General features: G+C 37.6%; 1 protein-coding gene across 2 annotated transcripts in view; it reads right to left on the bottom strand.

Annotated features, from left to right (window-relative positions):
- stac (SH3 and cysteine rich domain) overlaps window positions 1–19459 on the bottom strand; it is a 62679-nt gene that overhangs the window by 30021 nt on the left and 13199 nt on the right. For both annotated transcript variants that reach the window (XM_038307005.1, XM_038307006.1), the window contains 2 exons: window positions 15117–15450; window positions 8156–8289 (listed from right to left, as the gene is read on the bottom strand). In XM_038307005.1, coding sequence (XP_038162933.1) covers window positions 8156–8289; window positions 15117–15450 — 468 coding nt within the window. The remainder of the gene's footprint in view (window positions 1–8155; window positions 8290–15116; window positions 15451–19459) is intronic.

Raw genomic sequence — 19459 nt, 5'->3', positions numbered from 1 at the left:
CATATCTCGCCTATCCTGGCTTCTCTTCATTGGCTTCCTGTTAAATCAAGAATAGAATTTAAAATCCTCCTTCTCACATATAAAGCCTTAAATGGCCAAGCTTCATCTTATATCAGAGATCTGATTGTTCCTTATGTTCCTAACAGAGCACTTCGCTCTCAATCTGCAGGTTTACTAATGGTTCCTAGAATTTCTAAAAGTAGAATGGGAGGCAGATCTTTTAGTTATCAGGCTCCTCTCCTGTGGAACCAACTACCAGTTTTAGTCCGTGAGGCAGACACCCTGTCTACTTTTAAGGCTAGGCTTAAAACTTTCCTTTTTGATAAAGCTTCTAGTTAGAGTGGCTCAGGTTATCCTGAGCTACACTATATTGCCAAAAGTATTTGCTCACCTGCCTTGACTCACATATGAGCTTAAGTGACATCCCGTTCCTAATCCATAGGGTTCAATATGACGTCGGTCCACCCTTTGCAGCTAGAACAGCTTCAACTCTTCTGGGAAGGCTGTCCACAAGGTTTAGGAGTGTGTTTATGGGAATTTTTGACCATTCTTCCAGAAGCGCATTTGTGAGGTCGCACACTGATGTTGGACGAGAAGGCCTGGCTCTCAGTCTCCGCTCTAATTCATCCCAAAGGTGTTCTATCGGGTTGAGGTCAGGACTCTGTGCAGGCCAGTCAAGTTCATCCACACCAGACTCTGTCATCCATGTCTTTATGGACCTTGCTTTGTGCACTGGTGCACAGTCATGTTGGAAGAGGAAGGGGCCAGCTCCAAACTGTTCCCACAAAGTTGGGAGCATGGAATTGTCCAAAATGTCTTGGTATGCTGAAGCATTCAGAGTTCCTTTCACTGGAACTAAGGGGCCAAGCCCAGCTCCTGAAAAACAACCCCACACCATAATCCCCCCTCCACCAAACTTTACACTTGGCACAATGCAGTCAGACAAGTACCGTTCTCCTGGCAACCGCCAAACCCAGACCCGTCCATCAGATTGCCAGATGGAGAAGCGCGATTCGTCACTCCAGAGAACGCGTCTCCACTGCTCTAGAGTCCAGTGGCGGCGTGCTTTACACCACCGCATCCGACGCTTTGCATTGCACTTGGTGATGTATGGCTTGGATGCAGCTGCTCGACCATGGAAACCCATTCCATGAAGCTCTCTGCGCACTGTTCTTGAGCTAATCTGAAGGCCACATGAAGTTTGGAGGTCTGTAGTGATTGACTCTGCAGAAAGTTGGCGACCTCTTCGCACTATGCGCGTCAGCATCCGCTGACCCCGCTCCGTCAGTTTACGTGGCCTACCACTTCGTGGCTGAGTTGCTGTCGTTCCCAAACACTTCCATTTTCTTATAATACAGCTGACAGTTGACTGTGGAATATTTAGGAGCGAGGAAATTTCACGACTGGATTTGTTGCACAGGTGGCATCCTATCACAGTTCCACGCTGGAATTCACTGAGCTCCTGAGAGCGACCCATTCTTTCACAAATGTTTGTAAAAACAGTCTGCATGCCTAGGTGCTTGAATTTATACACCTGTGGCCATGGAAGTGATTGGAACACCTGATTCCAATAATTTGGATGGGTGAGCAAATACTTTTGGCAATATAGTGTATCTCTATAGTTATGCTGCTATAGGCTTAGACTGCTGGAGGACATAGGGACCCCCATTTCATCATTCTGCTTAATTCTCTCTCTGTTCTCCTATTCTGCAGAATCTGTTAGTTCAATCTCTAACCTTCTGCTCTCTCTGCTTTTCCTCAGAGTAGCTTTGCCTTGTCTGTTCCTGTTTGGCTGTGACGTCATCCTGGAAAGAAACATCAGCTGTGCTGCTTCTATCAACACCCTTGTTTATAGATGTTGGAGATCGGCCTGTTTTCCAGTGTGGTCCTGTTTCTCTGACCGTGACTGAGTGGATGTGCTCTCTTCGTCCTCTGGCATGGGAGCTGCCTTGGAGCTCGTCTACCTGGCTGTGTTTCCTGGACAGGGCCGCCTTTTACAGCTGCTTTTTGTATCTCTGCTTCTGTCTCCTTGAACCCCAGTCGGCCTCGGCAGATGGCCGCTCACACTGAGCCTGGTTCTGCTGGAGGTTTCTTCCTGTTAAAAGGGAGTTTTTCCTCTCCACTGTCGCTACAAGCATGCTTAGTGTGGGGGATTGTATTTGAGTGAATGAGTCAATGCAATCAACTGGTTTTCCTTAGATAGAAAACTTTGTATCAATTGGACTGTATGATCTGGTTGAACTGTAAAGTGCCTTGAGATGACATGTGTTGTGAATTTGGCGCTATATAAATAAACTGAATTGAATTGAATTGAATTCTATCTAGTAGTTTTTGCCTATTCTATTCTATTCTATTCTGGTCTATTCTAGATCCCAACCACACACCAAAACAAATTTTTGGAATGATAAGAGTAGGCAAACATTTTGATTCATGCCCTTAATGAGCAAGTGTATAAACTTTTCACCTATGCTATATTTGCTTAGCAGCCTTGATATCAGTATATTTAAGAGCTTTAAATGCTTTTAGTCAAAGAGCCTTTGCAGTTACAGCATCTCAGGAATGGAACTCTGTTCCTCAGAACATCAGAGAACTTATAACATAGACTATTTTCAAAAAGCATCTAAAAAATTGGTAAATAACACATCAGTCATGTCAGCATTAGTTGAATGTCTATCATTAACAAGCCATTCTGCCACTTGTGTCCCTGCTGTGTGTGTATATATATATATATATATATATATATATATATATATATATATATATATATATATATATATATATATATATATACCGTATAGAGCATATATATACACTCACCGGCCACTTTATTAGGTACACCTGTCCAACTGCTCATTAACACTTAATTTCTAAGTAGCCAATCACATGGCGGCAACTCAGTGCATTTAGGCATGTAGACATGGTCAAGACAATCTCCTGCAGTTCAAACCGAGCATCAGTATGGGGAAGAAAGGTGATTTGAGTGACTTTGAACGTGGCATGATTGTTGGTGCCAGAAGGGCTGGTCTGAGTATTTCAGAAACTGCTGATCTACTGGGATTTTCACGCACAACCATCTCTAGGGTTTACAGAGAATGGTCCGAAAAAGAAAAAACATCCAGTGAGTGGCAGTTCTGTGGGCGGAAATGCCTTGTTGATGCCAGAGTTCAGAGGAGAATGGCCAGACTGGTTCGAGCTGTTCTGATAGAAGGGCAACAGTGACTCAAATAACCACCCGTTACAACCAAGGTGGGCAGAAGAGCATCTCTGAACGCACAGTACGTCGAACTTTGAGGCAGATGGGCTACAGCAGCAGAAGACCACACCGGGTGCCACTCCTTTCAGCTAAGAACAGGAAACTGAGGCTACAATTTGCACAAGCTCATCGAAATTGGACAACAGAAGATTGGAAAAACGTTGCCTGGTCTGATGAGTCTCGATTTCTGCTGCGACATTCGGATGGTAGGGTCAGAATTTGGCGTCTACAACATGAAAGCATGGATCCATCCTGCCTTGTATCAACGGTTCAGGCTGGTGGTGGTGGTGTCATGGTGTGGGGAATATTTTCTTGGCACTCTTTGGGCCCCTTGGTACCAATTGAGCATCGTTGCAACGCCACAGCCTACCTGAGTATTGTTGCTGACCATGTCCATCCCTTTATGACCACAATGTACCCAACTTCTGATGGCTACTTTCAGCAGGATAATGCGCCATGTCATAAAGCTGGAATCATCTCAGACTGGTTTCTTGAACATGACAATGAGTTCACTGTACTCAAATGGCCTCCACAGTCACCAGATCTCAATCCAATAGAGCATCTTTGGGATGTGGTGGAACGGGAGATTCGCATCATGGATGGGCAGCCGACAAATCTGCGGCAACTGTGTGATGCCATCATGACAATATGGACCAAACTCCCTGAGGAATGCTTCCAGCACCTTGTTGAATCTATGCCACCAAGAATTGAGGCAGTTCTGAAGGCAATAGGGGGTCCAACCCGTTACTAGCATGGGGTACCTAATAAAGTGGCCGGTGAGTGTAGTTTAAAGGTTTTATTCTATTCCAGCGAACACTTATTCTGTATTTTATTTTATTTTTTATTTCATTGTAGAATGTTTACTGTTGTGTTTTTTTGTTTTTTTTAGGTAGACAATTTTAAGATCTGTCCAGGGACAACAGATGAAAAATAGCCTTTTTGCTAATTCTGGTGCATTTGCAGGACTGCTTTTTAATGTGCACTGTCCCTGTCAAATAAATAATAAAAACAGTTATGTAGTGAAAGACATTTGCTGTTCTTGGAAGAAACCTGAAGAAAGCTGCGAAGGTTTGCAGCAAGTATTTCTCAATGTTGGGAACAAAACATTCATCACCAAAAATCCAGAAAAGTGAATCACTGATTTCATCATGAGCGTGAATCAAATTGATTCCTTTTCAAAGCTTGTCACTGGAAATATTGTCCAACAAGTGCACTGCTGTCAAGAGTTTCAGTGACTCAGAGAAAACTAAGACATGTTGGTTTGGATGAAGAGAAAATTCCCTATTTCACAGTCAGAAAAATAAAGAATATTGAAAGTGTGAGAAAGTCAAATTGTGTTTTTGAAATAGAAATTTTAAGACACAAGGAAAGCCTTTTGAATCACTTTGAAATCCAGATATGAATTTCCATATATTGACAAAGTCAAGGCAAATGTAAATATGGTTACTCAGCCTGTAACTAAATACAATGTTGAACAAGACTGCCTTCTTACAACAAATAATTTTACTTTAAATGAATATGCATGTTTTATCACTTATTGGCAGTACAGAAAAGTGGCAGAGTGAGCCCTGTGCCTTAAAGATTCTGGATCTAAACATATGGGAAATGTGGGTGAGCTCTAGGGAAGTAAAAAAAAAAAACATTAAGGTGGGCGTGGGCCTCTCCTGACTCTCCCACATAAAAAAGATCATTGGATCCAAGAATATAAAATACTTGGAATCTCACTCAAGTGCATGAATAATATAAACGGCTTAGGGTTATGCTATAATTACTGCTGATACAGCAGGGAATCAGCAGCCAGACCATCAAAGCCACCATGAGGTTTTGTTAATAGTATAAAAACCTGGATGACTCTTAACTTTCTGCTACTGATTGCAGATGAAACAGAAGTTATAGTCTTTGGACCAGAGTCTGAAAAAGAAGCTAATTAGTCAGTCACTTCATTTGGCCCGGTTTAAATTGACCTCAGATAATAAAGTAAAAAATCTTGGTGTTGCTTTTGATCAGGACCTGTCATTTAAATCCCATATCAAAGAGGTCCCTTCTTTAATACTTCTTTAATATTAAAAAATTTGAAATATCTTGTCCAAGGGTGATGCTGAGAAACTAGTCCATGCATTTGTTACTTCAAGGCTGGACTATTGTAATTCTTTACTGTCAGGAAGTCCATAAACTGTAGTTAAAAGCCTTCAGCTGATCCAAAATGCTGCAGCCAGAGTTCTGATGAAAATTAAAAAGAGAGATTATTTCTCTCCTATCCTGGCTTCCTATTAAATCGGAAAATCCGAAAATCCTCCTTCTCACTTATAAAGCCTTAAATGGCCAAGCTCCATCTTACATCAGAAATGTGCATGCAAGAGCCCATTTCTCCTCGTGCAAACTCCGTTTAGAAGTTGCTGTTCTCATTGCTCATACAAGCTTACTGTGCCGAAACGTCTGCCCCAACCCCTAAATGCCACAATCCCTATACAGAGTTGGGACTATATAGTGGCCTTTATAGGGAACTCAGTTAACTTACCGTTTGGACAGATGATCACTGCTTTTTGCTACCCGTTGGTCACATAACTCCTCCTCCACATTGCGGTGCCTGAGCCATCTTTGTTATTAGTCGCTGTTATTAGGCTAATATTTTGTAAGCTAATCATGCTGGTTAAACTGCATTAGAACCAATACTTCTCTGAATGTACAGAGAAACTTTATGTTTCTAATTTGTTTTTTGTTTTTTTGTTTGTTGTCAGAAGCCAGTATTCAGCACTGTGGTGTACTGCAGTTTTCAGATTTTGGGGTTACCAGAGTGAGCTTTTAAATCTCAGAGTAGGGTACCAGGCTGCAAGGTCTTGCAGCTAATTAACTGTTATATCTTTATAATTTTTTAGATCAAACTTGGAATGGCAAATATCAATATTTTTGAACTTTTATTGTATTAACTTCCAAAAGGGATGACGTAACCCACTCAAGTTTGATTCAAAACAAACAAACAAAAAAAAGATTCTGAAGTTCATGAATCTTAACATCCATGTCATTGCTCTCCGGAGTGATGAGTTCTTAGAAAAATCAGAAGATTATTGGAAAAAATAAGCTGCAGCACTGATACAGATTTGGAGCATGAAGTAACTTGCTTTTACACTGGGTGCATTCAGTTAGCCAAGAGAAACATGCATGTTAGCAGAAGCATCCAAGTATAGAGTTTGTAAAAGTTAGAGTCATACTCCTCTGGGAAAACTTCTCTTTATATGCTTGACCTCTCAGCCTGATTTTCCACTCCTGAGAGCTGGTCATATCTTCGAGCCTCATCCCTCAAGCAACCCAGGGAAAAAAGAAAAAAAAACATAACAAGGAAAAAAAAAAGAGAAAGCCTGGGCCGTATTGTTGATTTTACTGCTACATCGTTTCCACATGACATTTATACGCTTTTATCTTGCTTGACACCAACTCAGCCCATTCCAGGTTTTCCTAACTAGTTCCAGTTATTATTGCATAATAGAGGCAACAAAGGGCCATTAAAACAAGAGGAGGTAATCATAAATCGTCCAACTTTAAAGGACTTGAGAAGCTTAGGTGCAGTCTCCCAGTTTAGCCCTTTCTGTTAATTTGTTGCTTCAGTATGACAATGGAAAGTGCTTCTTGGCCTTTACCAGCGTGGCCAAACCATGCCTTGTAAAAACACCAGGACCACCCTGACCGATTCATCCCTTAACCAGAGGATAATGTTTTAATGTAGTTTATGAATGATGTAAAGTGATAAAACGTGTGACATATTAACTCCAGATCCTTGTTTTTAATCTATAAGAAAATGATCTACATTCTGCAATGAAAGTGACAAAGATTAGTTTCTGGGGACTAATATTGCTAAATAGATGGTTTTAACATCACAAACTTGTTGCCATGCAAATTTTACAAAAATTCCTCTGCATAATGAGGACATGATCATAGCTTTATAGTGGTTTTTCTGTATGTTGCATATGAATCAGCCCAAAGAAAGTGTTTGAAAATGTAAATCAGACTTGTACAGGAGGATAAAGAGCTTGCTACCACACACAGTGCCTTACAAAATATATTCCCCTTAACATTTTGACGTGTTCCAGCAACAAGCCTGTATTTATTTGGGCTTTATGTGACAGAGGAACACAAGGGTGTCAATATTATGAAGTGGAAGAAACAGTTATAGATGTTTTAAATTCCTTTCTCTATTTACCAATCAGAGGACATCTTAAGACAGCTGCTTGCAGTGAATTTAATTTAGGGTCTATCAAAATAAACACAAATTCTTTCCACGCTTTTCAGGTTTGTCTTTTTTTTTTTTTTGCTTTTCATGAAAGATTTTTGAACGGCTTGTACGTTTTTTTCCTTCCACTACAAAACTACGTCTTAGATTTATCAGTGGCACATTACATAAAAATTATTTTAACTTAAAAAAAGTTTAAATTAGTTTGTTTCCTAAACACAGGCTTTTGTAAATTGAAATGTTACTCTCATTACTTTGGGATTTGTATCTTTTAGTTACAGACCCATTATTTTTACAAAGTATTCCGAAGGCGTTCACATTTGTCTTTATTTCTGTTTTTAGCCGACTCTGGCCCTGGCTGGATGTGATGGAGATGAAGAGCTCTGTGTTATTAGACAGTGTTCTTATCTAACACAGAAGCAGCTATGATATAACGATAACGAGGAGGATGACGAGAGTGCACATTGGTCACAGATGCGCTGGCACACTGACATATAAAGTGTGATTTCTGAATAAGCACATTCTGGTGGAAATGGTCCCACAGCCAGTATTCATATTTTTATGAGTCTGTTTTGGTTTCTGTTGCAGCGACACTGTTATGACTGTATCCACGGGGCTTAGACGCTCCTAAACTGGTAAAAGTGCATGCACCATGCCGTCTGTGTCACGGATCTCACCAGTTTCCCCATGCAACGCTGTTGCCCGACTCCATTCTCACATTTGTGGTGCAGGCTCATCTTGCAGGCTTTGCAGCGCAGCCCATGCTTTGCTGTGTTTCCTGCCAGGAACACCACGTGTTTGGCTGTTGTTCCTGATACACACACAAAAAAATGGTGGGAAAAGGTTTAGATGTTAAAAAAATCCTGCATAAATAACTTAAGTTTCAATCTTCTGTAGAGTTTTCCTGATACTACATCATTCATGATTTTACTATCTCTGCACACTTCCTCAGAGCAAGAGGATCTGGATCAGTTCCAAGTATATATGAGCAGAAAATAACTATGATTTGATCAACTCTGTAAATCAGTTTGAACATAAGTACAAGTAGAGCTATGTCTGCATTGAAACATCATCTCTGACTATAAATAACAGAGAAACCTCTAGATGAACAAAAGATTTAGGAGCTAAAGTTTTGTTAATTGCCTGTCTTTCATCTGTAGCTGTGCTTTTGTTAGTAGATGGGTGAAATTACATAGATATAATGTTAAACAAACAACAGCTTGCAGGAATGGAAAGAAAACCTACAATGACAGGGTGGAGAGAACAAAACTTTCATGACAGTAGAAGAGAGATTTGATGTGTCTCAGTATTAAAAAAGAAAGAAAATGTAAGAGAAAAAAATAAAAAGGTAAATGAGGAATACTGTAAAAACTAGAAGGATGGCAGGATCATCAGACATATAGGGGAAATTTGGGTTCCAGAAACATTTGGCTAGGAGAAATTTCTACTTTTTCTTGTCTGAAACAAAAACTATTTTCTGTCCATTAGTCACCTGCAGGCCTTTTTTGATGTTTTGTGTATTATGCAGTATTTTGCTTTCAGTCTCAATGACTTTTTCTTTTTTGGAAGTCGGGTTCCTTTCAAAATGGCCATGCAGTTATGTGTAAAAATATTCCAAGCGGTCCAAAAGTAATCAAATATAATTTTAAAGTAATTACATACGGTAATAGAATTTTGTTTAAGATACTTTTGATATAGGATGCTTTTAGTTAGACTCTACCTTGAAAAGTTAAGTTTAAGCAACTGGATAAAAGATTTTTCTAGAAGAGGTTGTACCTTTCTAACCGGACTCCGCCAGATGGATATGCGGAGCAAATCCATCTGGGAACCTTCCGTTGAACAAATTTTGGGAAGGGGCGAAAATACTGGTTAGCTGATTGGCCTATTTTGATGATAGACGGGCCAAATAAACCAATCAGATCAACGAAGCATATGACATACTAACAGAGCGACGACGAAAACACAACCACAAGCCAGGCTAACTCTTGCCAAAACCAGTCGGGAGAAGAGCAAAAACATCTTTTCCTCTGAGAAAAGCCTCCAGAGCAGTGTTTTGCTCTTCTTTCAGTGAAGAAATACTCTGTAATTCCGATAAAACTTGCTCGATAGCCACGCTAATGCTAGTTTCATCGGCTGAAGCCGCCATGTTCTTTAGACTGAGCTGTAGCGCTTCTCGTTGCGTCACACCTCAACCCACCTCAAAGCCAACGCTGATTGGACGTTCGTTTGATGAACGGCTCCAAATTTTCTTCAACGGAGAGTCTCCAGGCTGATCTGCGAGTGAAACCTTGAAAGCTTGCGAGATCAGGATGGTCTCACGAGGCTAGTACCTTTCATCCAAGAGGCTTCGTCAGTTCTAACTAGTGGTGGAGAGCACTGAGATTAATATACTGTAGGTCTAACAAAGAGTTAGGAGGGGAGGTCACCTGGGGGGTTGGTGGTCATTAGGGAGTTCTGATTGGTTGTTAACCCCCTGAGGGCAGGTGTTTGGTGATTCCTCTTGTTATTGTTCTTAAAAGTGCTTTGTAAGTAGGTGACAGGTTATATCTAAGACCACCTCCTGTGTTTAGAGATGTTTTTTTCCAGTTTAACAAAGATGACTTCCTTAACCCCTCTCTCAAACCATCTGTTTTCCTTGACCAGAATGTTAACGTTGTTGTCCTCAAACGAGTGTCTTTTAGCCTTCAGGTGTAGGTAAACAGCTGAGTCCTGTCCTGAGGAGTTGGTCCTCCTGTGTTGAGCCATACGCCTGTGCACTCTTCATTACACTCAATGGCATAGACCAAATTGTCTGTCTTGTATCTGGGTGTCTTGTCTTTGGGGTGAACCATTTTTTGTCTCAGGGTGTTGCCATGTTTGAAGTGCACCGGGATACAAGCTTCAGTTTGCATTCCTTAAATCAGTTGCAATGTATATGTTTTTACTTTCATTCAAAGAAAATGCTTCCTTTGTCTTCATTCAGGTGAATTCCTTTCAGTTACATTTAAATAATTGATATTGTTTCGAAATTCACAAACATTGAAGCAAGCATACCATATAATATGTATTTTTATCTTAGTCATTCCAGAATAAAGAGAAGCAGTTAGAGAAATAAACTTATATCACAGCCACAATAAGCATCCTTAATGGCGTAATATGACTTTTTTGTTTAGGTTGTACTTTAACTAAACCTTTCTAAAGATAACTACAGGCTTCATTTTATTACACTATGTACAACTTAAATAGCAGATAATAGCAGCCCCAATATAGCAAACTACCACTGACTGTAGACAACTGTACAGTCTTTGTGGTTCCAGTTATGCATCACAAGCTCTTCACAGAATAATCTATAGGAACTCTTCATGTTAGTGTGTGAAAATAGAGTTACGCAAAAGGACAATTGATTTTCACTAGTAAGCATGGGAAGAGCAGAGAGGACTGAAGATGATCTGGTCAAATGTTTAGCATTGTAATGGTTCTGCAGAATTAGGTCATCACTGCAATTAACAGTTAACCCTTTAAAGCCTGAACCAGGAAATAAGTGACAAAAGATTCACATTTTCCAAAATTAGAACTGTCATTGAACTTTGTGAAAAATGAAATAACTATATAAATTTTGTAAAAACATTAAATTACATAATTTATTTGCATCAATTTTGATATATTACGCATTTCTATATAATCTTTTATATGTTTTCTGTTCACTACATGTGTCTGATTATGTAAGTCAGGGTTTCAAGAACCAAAACATCCCACTGATGATGCAGAGGTTTCAAAATCTCCTGTATCAAATCTGATACACTTGGCTTTAAAGGGTTAAACAGCCCTGCAAAAATTAGAGGCTATTAAATAAGGAAAGACTGCGAACTGTATACCAAAAAAGTAGGTCCATTAAGCTGCATGAACCCATCCTAAAGAACTATGTTTAACAAATCTAAAAGCGTTTAACTTCCTTGCTTACATTTTTTTATTAAACCGCATTTGCGAGCTATTTAAAAATGATTAAATTCCTTACAAGGCTCATGTGTTACTAACAGAGTAGTTTGAGTCTTCCTTACTACAGAACAATGAGCGAGACTATAATTAAAAATTAACATCCCAAACTTTTAACTGAAGACTTTCAGAAAGCAAGACTACTGATGTAAAAAAAAAAAGATTTAAACATTACAGATATCTTGCGTTTTTGCTGCTGTTGCATCTAAGCTCCTGTAATCCTGGGGCGATGCGATGGAATGAGGGGGTTTGGGAATCAAATCACATCAAATCTTTACTGCTTAATGACTAAAGTTGCAATAACTTAAGAAATCTATGCAAATTCTTAAGTTGAGGAAGAACATTTCTCTTTAATCAGGAGAAACTAATAATCTCACCCTTCCTTTTCGGAAGTGCAAGCTCAATCTGGGCAGAAACAAGTTATCATTTGGAGTTGGGCCGATTTTGGCTGATATGATGGTGGATCTTGGTATGATTAGACATTTTCTCCCTAGCAAAAGCTGAGGCATTTGCCTGCCAACAACAGATAACCACAACACCAGCAGCAGAGGAGGCAATGCACAAAACCTGCAGCAATTCTTCAGTCGGCCTGGAATTAGATCAAGTAATTAGTTCTTTAATGAGCACCTCATGTTTCACACCAATACAGGTCAGCAGACTTTTAATAAAGGAAACCTTTTAAGAAATTGAAATGAAGCTGTTATACTGTCTCGGAGGAAACTGTGGAAACCTTTGACGCTAACCTGCTTAGAGAACAAATACTCATTCATTAAAAAAACAGGTTTGGTTGATAACATTTGACATTAAGTATTCAGATGCTGTCCATCTGGCATGCAGCAATCTTTGTCAGCAATATCAAATATCAATATCAAAACACCAGCAATGCTTTTGTCTATACCACAAATCATACAATAATAATATGTATTTTTGTGTTATCTACAAAATTTTTCTCAGCATTGGTTAGTGGTCATTAGCTATGCTAATTACAACCAAACTGTTCCTTCACTGAAGAAACAAACCTTAGAGAAAATTGCAGCATTGTGCTGCAGAGGTAGAGGACTGTCAAGGATCAAAGTTGTTAATAACGCAAAGTCAGACTTAATAATACTACTTTAGCGATAGTTTCAAGATGTGGCAATTGCCATACTGCTCCACTTGTGAAAGTAAAATCTGTTGTGCTCTTTTTGGCATCAAGACAATTATTGTCATTGCCACATTGCCAGACAGGACACTGTCAAAAAAAAAAAAAAAGAAAAAAACGCAAAATCATGTTTGTTTTTAATTATAAATGACTATTGAAATATATATATCTATTAAATGGGTTCCCTATAGTCTATTATTATACCTTGATAAGCCTTTCTGTATGCAAAAAAAAATTAGGTCTGCAGGAACAGTCCACATACTTTTACAAGTTAGTAAGAAATTTAATCTTCATTTCCTGTACAATACTCTGGCTGAATCATCTGGCCAGATCTTGTTTTTTTTTTTTATTTTTTTTTTTTTATTACAGATATAGATTTAAGTCCAGATTTTGACTCAGCTTCTCCAAAACCTTCACTTCTCATTTGTTTCAAATAATAAAGCAATAAAGCTTAGCTTGACCTTCATCTGACATTCATTTTAACAAAAAGGAGCAGAATAAAGTTTTTTCACCAAAGGAAGTTGTCTGGGTCCTCAAGCAGACTAGCAGGCCCAGACCTTCACACCACCACCGCCATGTTTCACTATCTCTATGATGTTTTTTGTTCTGCTCTGTTGGTTTTACCAGATCATGGCACGTGCATTTAAGAAAGTTCTCGTCAGTTTCCAAAATCCCAGGGATCATCAAGATGAGCAAATGTGGGACAAATGTGGGACAGACGTTTTAGGTGTTTTTGGTCAGCAGTCTTATTTGTTCTCGATTAATTAAATAACTGGGAAAGAGAGTCTCTAAGCACTTTAGGTATTATTCTTTGACTGGGGTCACAAAGTTAAAGAAATGCTTCATTACCCATTTTATACTGATAGATAGTGAGGGGTATTGATAAGGATTTATCCATTCTATTACTTTTAATGTTTCTCTAGATCAACCTGGTATTTAATTTATACCCTTATTGATACTTTTTTTAATCAACAGAGTAAAAGGCAAATAATGAAATGGTTTATTTTTCTAAATTTGGAACAAAGGCACACAAATTAAATTTAAGGTACAAAATAAATGTTTTATATAATAAACTAATAAATCTGCTATATAAATGAATAACTATAAAGGAAAATGTTATAACACCATATCTTAAAGAGTATGTTGTATTATCATTGAAAAAATCTAAATTGGTAAACCAGAAAGAGATTAAAAACAATCTAATTTTGCTTAAAACAAAAATGCGAACTATACAAAATAAGTGTAAGCATTCATAAAAATTTGACTTGAACCCAAACTACATTGATCGGCTTTGTTATATTATCAAATGTAACCAAAGGATAGCAGAGGCGTCCACAGTGGATGAAGTGAATAAATGACTGAGGCTGTGTGAATCAATTGCAGTGAGTGATCTATTTACATGGAAGAGTTTAGTGAAAATAAAAACCCATTACTTTAAAGATTACGTAATATTTACCACAGTTTGTAATCCAGGAAAGTATCAACGGAAGCTTTGCTCATGCATGACTTTTTATGGGGAAACAGACTGGAATCGGTCTCCACCCTGTCTGTAGGAAGAGTTTGCTGCAGGGTGAGGCTGCCCTACAGAATCAATTACTACTCGCTCGAGTACTAAACTAAAAGCGATCAATGCTTTCTTTTGTCGTAAAAGTCTCCAACAATGCACAGAAAAGTCCCTAGATTAGATTTTTGGAAAAAAAAAAGTTAGTTAGCAATAGTGTTGGATAAGAGTAGGTGAACAAGTGAGAGCAGAATGTTAGGCCCTTCCATCAATCCCCTTCAAAAGGGCCTTTCTCACAGGACGCAGTTTGCGCAGCGTTTGCAGCGAGGTTCAGCACACAGTTGAGCCTGTGTTCTGCTGTTCTGGCTTTTTGCTGCAGTGCTACCTGAGTACTGTGTCATTTGTTGTATTGTCTGCAGCAAAAATGTATCAGTTTTGTGCTAAAAAGCAAGCGCAAGCTCTGATGGTTAGGAGAAGAAGTACTAGCAGGAGTCTTTCAAGATGGATTTGTTGTAAGACTGAAAACTCAGATCTCGTTAAAAAAAAAGAATAACTTTATATATATATATATATATATATATATATATATATATATATATATATATATATATATATATATATATATATATATATATATATATATATATATATATATATACACATATGTATATATACCTTTTTTTTACACCAGATAACTAATAAAAAAAATAGTAAAAATTTGGCAATTATTTTTTGTATTTAATGATAATATTTAATAATATTCATTTATCTGATGCTTAAAAAGCAAAAAAACTGTAGAGGACAAATATTTTTCCACAATAAAGTTTGCCTAATTTCCTGCATTACTTTTTAGCTAATTTCAGTTCCTACCCAGGACATTGCATTTTCAAAGCAGAGGCAGCCTTTTAACTTTTTATTTCCACTTCCAGGAATACAGTGGCGCCTACTACACAGTTCCAAGACTGTGTTCCCTGCTTTAGATTCTCTAAAGCTTTGTCAACAGAAGTTGGTGTTTGACCCATACCTACTATCATGTGGTTGCAGACGTCGCAGAACGTGGGTTTCTTGAAGATATGCTCCATGAAGCAGTGTCCAGCTGAGTCTACCTGCAGCGGATTGCGTGCCTGGGAGCGGGACGTGGGGGGAGGAGCGGAGGGAATGGCTGGAGGGACCGGAGGAATGGGCAGGCTGGTAGTGTGCGGCGGGGCCATCCCAATGTTGCAGAGATGGCCTGTGCTGCTGCTCACATCAGAGAGGAGCTCCGTCTTGTTCTCGCTGCTAGTACGGAAGAAGTTGTCGGCACTCTTGCTGCGGATGCTCTTGGTCTTGAAGGAAAGGGAGCGTTTGAGTCTCTGCAGCTGGAAGCAGAGAGGAGGAGATGAAGAGGAGAGAACAATGTGGAGCAACTCACTTTGATGAAAAAGGAATTAGTTTGTCATAACCCAATAAACGACAAGTGCAGTATGTAAGGCTGTCGTTGACTCAGAGCTCCATGGGCATAAAAGACTTCCACATGGGTCAACCTATCACCTCTCAGCGGGGGAGATTGCTTCCTACCTGGAATGTAATAAGATTTCCAGCTTGGGTCAGTGCATTAAATTTAAACTGCTGCTTACACGCGATGTTGCCATTTATGGCTGCAGTCAGGATCAACCTCATCAGGCTTCAGCCTCAAACTGCTGATAATGGCCAACTTTCTGAGAAGCTCATTCCACCTCTCAGCATGCTCTTCCTGTCGTGTGACATTCACTTACATGCAGGTTCACACTGATTATAAAGCAGTAAACAAGCTGAGTTTATGTTATTTTTCTTTTACACAACAACAAAAAGAAGTGGATTACTAATTATCCTGTAGAAATGTTTCCAAAGAACAAACTTATCCCTCCCTCCCTGCAAATATAAACAACCTGGAAGGATTAAAGGTATTCACACTTCTCACTTTTTGTCATGTTAGGAATAAAAAAGTCACCATATTTTGCAGCTGTTCCTGTTAGTTAACTGGTAAACTCAGTGCTTGGTTTAGTTGATAATTCATAAGATGAATAGCTTTCCAGTTAGTAGTAAAGGACAACAGAAGGTAAGAGTAACTGTTCATGAGTTAAAGTCAGGAGGGAAGGATCTATGTTGACTGCAGCTGGAAAAAAACTTATCTGCTGTTTGTTTATCGAGTTTGTCCCTAACAAAGTAAAGAGAGACATTTTGATAGAGCCAGAATTCCTCTCAGCCTAAAGCCTATTTGTTCTTTCAGTGGATATTATTCATTCATTAACATGGCTAAGACAACATTAACACACTAAATATAACTTTCCAATGAAAATGGGCTCTGTTGAATGCCAAAACAAGAACATAATGTTGCATTTAAGAATAAAGAACTAAGATAAAATGCTTCTCTGAAGTGTCTGTACTGCAAAAATGGTCCATCTAACCAAGTCTTACAAACATATATGTAGCAAAACCCTTTTTGATCTTGTTCAGAAGTTTATATACCAGACCAAAATGGATTCTCATAGATTATTAATCTTCGTTTCATAATATTCTACTCAAAACAAGTGCAATGACCTGTCAGTGCAGTAAGCCAAATGCACTTGATAAGATTTCTTGTTTTGATAATCTAGAAAATGATTTCAAAAAGTCTTACCAAGTGAAATTTCCTCACTGATTATTGTACTTGTTTTGAGTAGATTCTACACAAAAGATCAATCATTTAACATGATCTACTTTTGCTTAGTATATCTATCTTAAAACAAGGTTAAAAATACATTTTGGTTTGATAAAAGATTGTAAGACCTGTGAAATTGGTTTGCAGTACAGACATTTCTGAGATTTTTTTTATCTTGGTTTTTATTCTTAAATGCTACATTATGTTCTTGTTTTGACATTTAACAGAAACCCTTTTCATCGGAAATTTATCTCTAATATATTAATATTATCTTTGGCATGCAATGAATGAATAACACCCAATAAAAGGACAAATAAGAAGATTTTACTGCAAATAATTTTAGTAATCTATCAGAGCAGTAAGTTAATAGCATCTTTTGAAATCATGCTTTATTTTTTTATTATTTTTGTTTATTTACTGCACTTACTGCACTGGCAGATTATTGTATTTTTTTATAAGTAGAAACGTATTAGTAGAAGATTAATAATCTAATCTACTCTTACTTAGGGTGTCAATCTCAAAACAAAAACCAAAAGATCAAAAAGATTTTATTGTATGAAAGTAAGATAATAAGATTTGCTTAGATTGAAAAAATTTTGCAGTGTACATTTTTTTTTTTTTTTTTTAGGTAACATCAAAAAATATTAAAACATATTAATACTGAACTGCTGATTTTGATGAAAATGTGTCTTACATTGCTTTGTATTCATACCTTTTGAATAATTTTTACATACTTTTTTCATTTTACACACTTAAATGTGTTTGATTTTACGTGACAGACTAACAGAAAGAGGTGCATCTGGAGGAGCTGCACAGATCTACTGCTCAGGTGGGAGAATCTTGACAGGAGACCTATTAATGTGGAGGAACTGCAACAAGAAACTAATTTTAAAAATAATCCTATATTAGATTTGCTACAGACCAAATTAGAGGACACAATAAACATGTGGAAGAAGTTGCTCTGGTCAGATGAGGCCAAAATGAAGCTTTTTGATCTAAATGCAAATAGCTACATTTGATGGAAAATCAACAACCTGAACCCATTATTCATCATTTAGGAACATTTTGTGAAGCAAAGAGGAGGCAGCATGATGCTTTTGAAGTCCACCCTGCTGTTTCCGAAAGAATAAGTGCTAAAAACAAGAACATTCTGGAAGAAAATCTGTATGAGGCTAAAAAATAAAGACTTTTGCCTGAGGTGGAGATTCACCAGGAAAACCATTCTAAAGACAGGGATAAAACGGGTGGTTTCAATCAAAATATGTTCATGTAGATATAATAGAAAGCTTGAAACTAAATCTGACTGAAAACGTGTGGCAAGACTTTGAAATAAATTTTCATGAGTTTTTCTTGTTTTACAAAGAAGAAATAGGCTATTTTTTGTTCTTACATGTGCTAGCCTTTTAAGATACCACAAAAGACTGCAACTGGGATACATACAGATGCATGACAAACTTTATAGAGTTAGAAAAATAAAATTTGTTCTTTTTTGCACACAAACCCAGTCAAATTGATTAAAGGAGCCCAATCAGGAACTATGCCTACATAAAAAACTACCCGATCCGGACGCAAAAGCCGTAGCAGCAACTAATTTTCGGATGCAAAAATAAAGATAAATCTGAGTCACCATCAATCGTGCTTTGTAAAAAGGACTGCAATTATTTTCTTTCTCTCCCTTATCATAATAAGTATACTAAACTACATTCTGTATAAATTTTATTAATCTATTTTCTGAGAAAATGAATGTGTTTACATCCTGTATGTACTCGTCTGTCCCCAATCTGTCCCAGAAATGGGATCTTACTCTTCTTCTGGCTTTTTTAGGCTTTGGGTTTTTAAATAAATGGAGTAATTTTAAGTTCTATGGTTCCCTTTCATTGTACTTTTATGATAAATAATGTATGTTCTAAAAAAAAAAGCAAATAAAATGCAGACAAACACGATGAAATCATATTCTGCCAAACTACTCTGATCATGACCCACAATGACGTCACACAAGCACTTAAACGGAGAGAAATTAAAATAGTTCTTTCAGAAAAGCCATTAGATAATTTTTATAAGATGTATTTTAGCATTCTTTGATCATTTAAATATAGAAACAAGTACTTTTACTACCATAATTACATTTTCTTCTTTCTTTTCACATCTCTGCTGCGGGTTGCTTGGCTCCATTACTTCCTTGATTACTATTTACACTCCTGCACACTATTGTATTTCCTGTCAAGTAATGTTATCATGGTAAATACTAATAACACTTACTCTTAATAACAAATGAAATAAAAACAGAGTATAAAACATAGAAAATAATATTTATTAGTTCAACAGGGTATAAAAATTTAATCAGAAAGACAGCAAGAAATTAAGTCTGTTTTTCTTGAATTATTAATAATATTTTCCTTCCTTTGAGAAGGTAAGTGAGACGATATGCCAGTGGAATAAGATGAATCATGCTTAAGGTAAAATAAAGATAAAACATCTTACTTTAAATGTATAATACTTAGTATCTGATTTTTAGGACAGAAAAGCATTCTATATGAAGATTAAATACACCTTTTTGAGGGATTTATAACTCATCTTAAATTCCTTTTTTTTTTGCAGTGAAGCCTTTGATTGAGCTACTGTCTTACAAATTCATAAATTCAAAGTATGTGGCCCCTTTACGGTTAGTGTTCATTTGTGACAAATTGGGAATCGTTCAAAAGCTATAA

The sequence above is a fragment of the Cyprinodon tularosa genome, unplaced genomic scaffold (assembly GCF_016077235.1).
Source record: "Cyprinodon tularosa strain WSP-4 unplaced genomic scaffold, ASM1607723v1 ctg6, whole genome shotgun sequence".
In the NCBI taxonomy this organism is placed as follows: Eukaryota; Metazoa; Chordata; class Actinopteri; order Cyprinodontiformes; family Cyprinodontidae; genus Cyprinodon; species Cyprinodon tularosa.
Note: the sequence above shows the minus strand (reverse complement) of the source record. Positions and strands in the feature narration are given on the sequence as shown.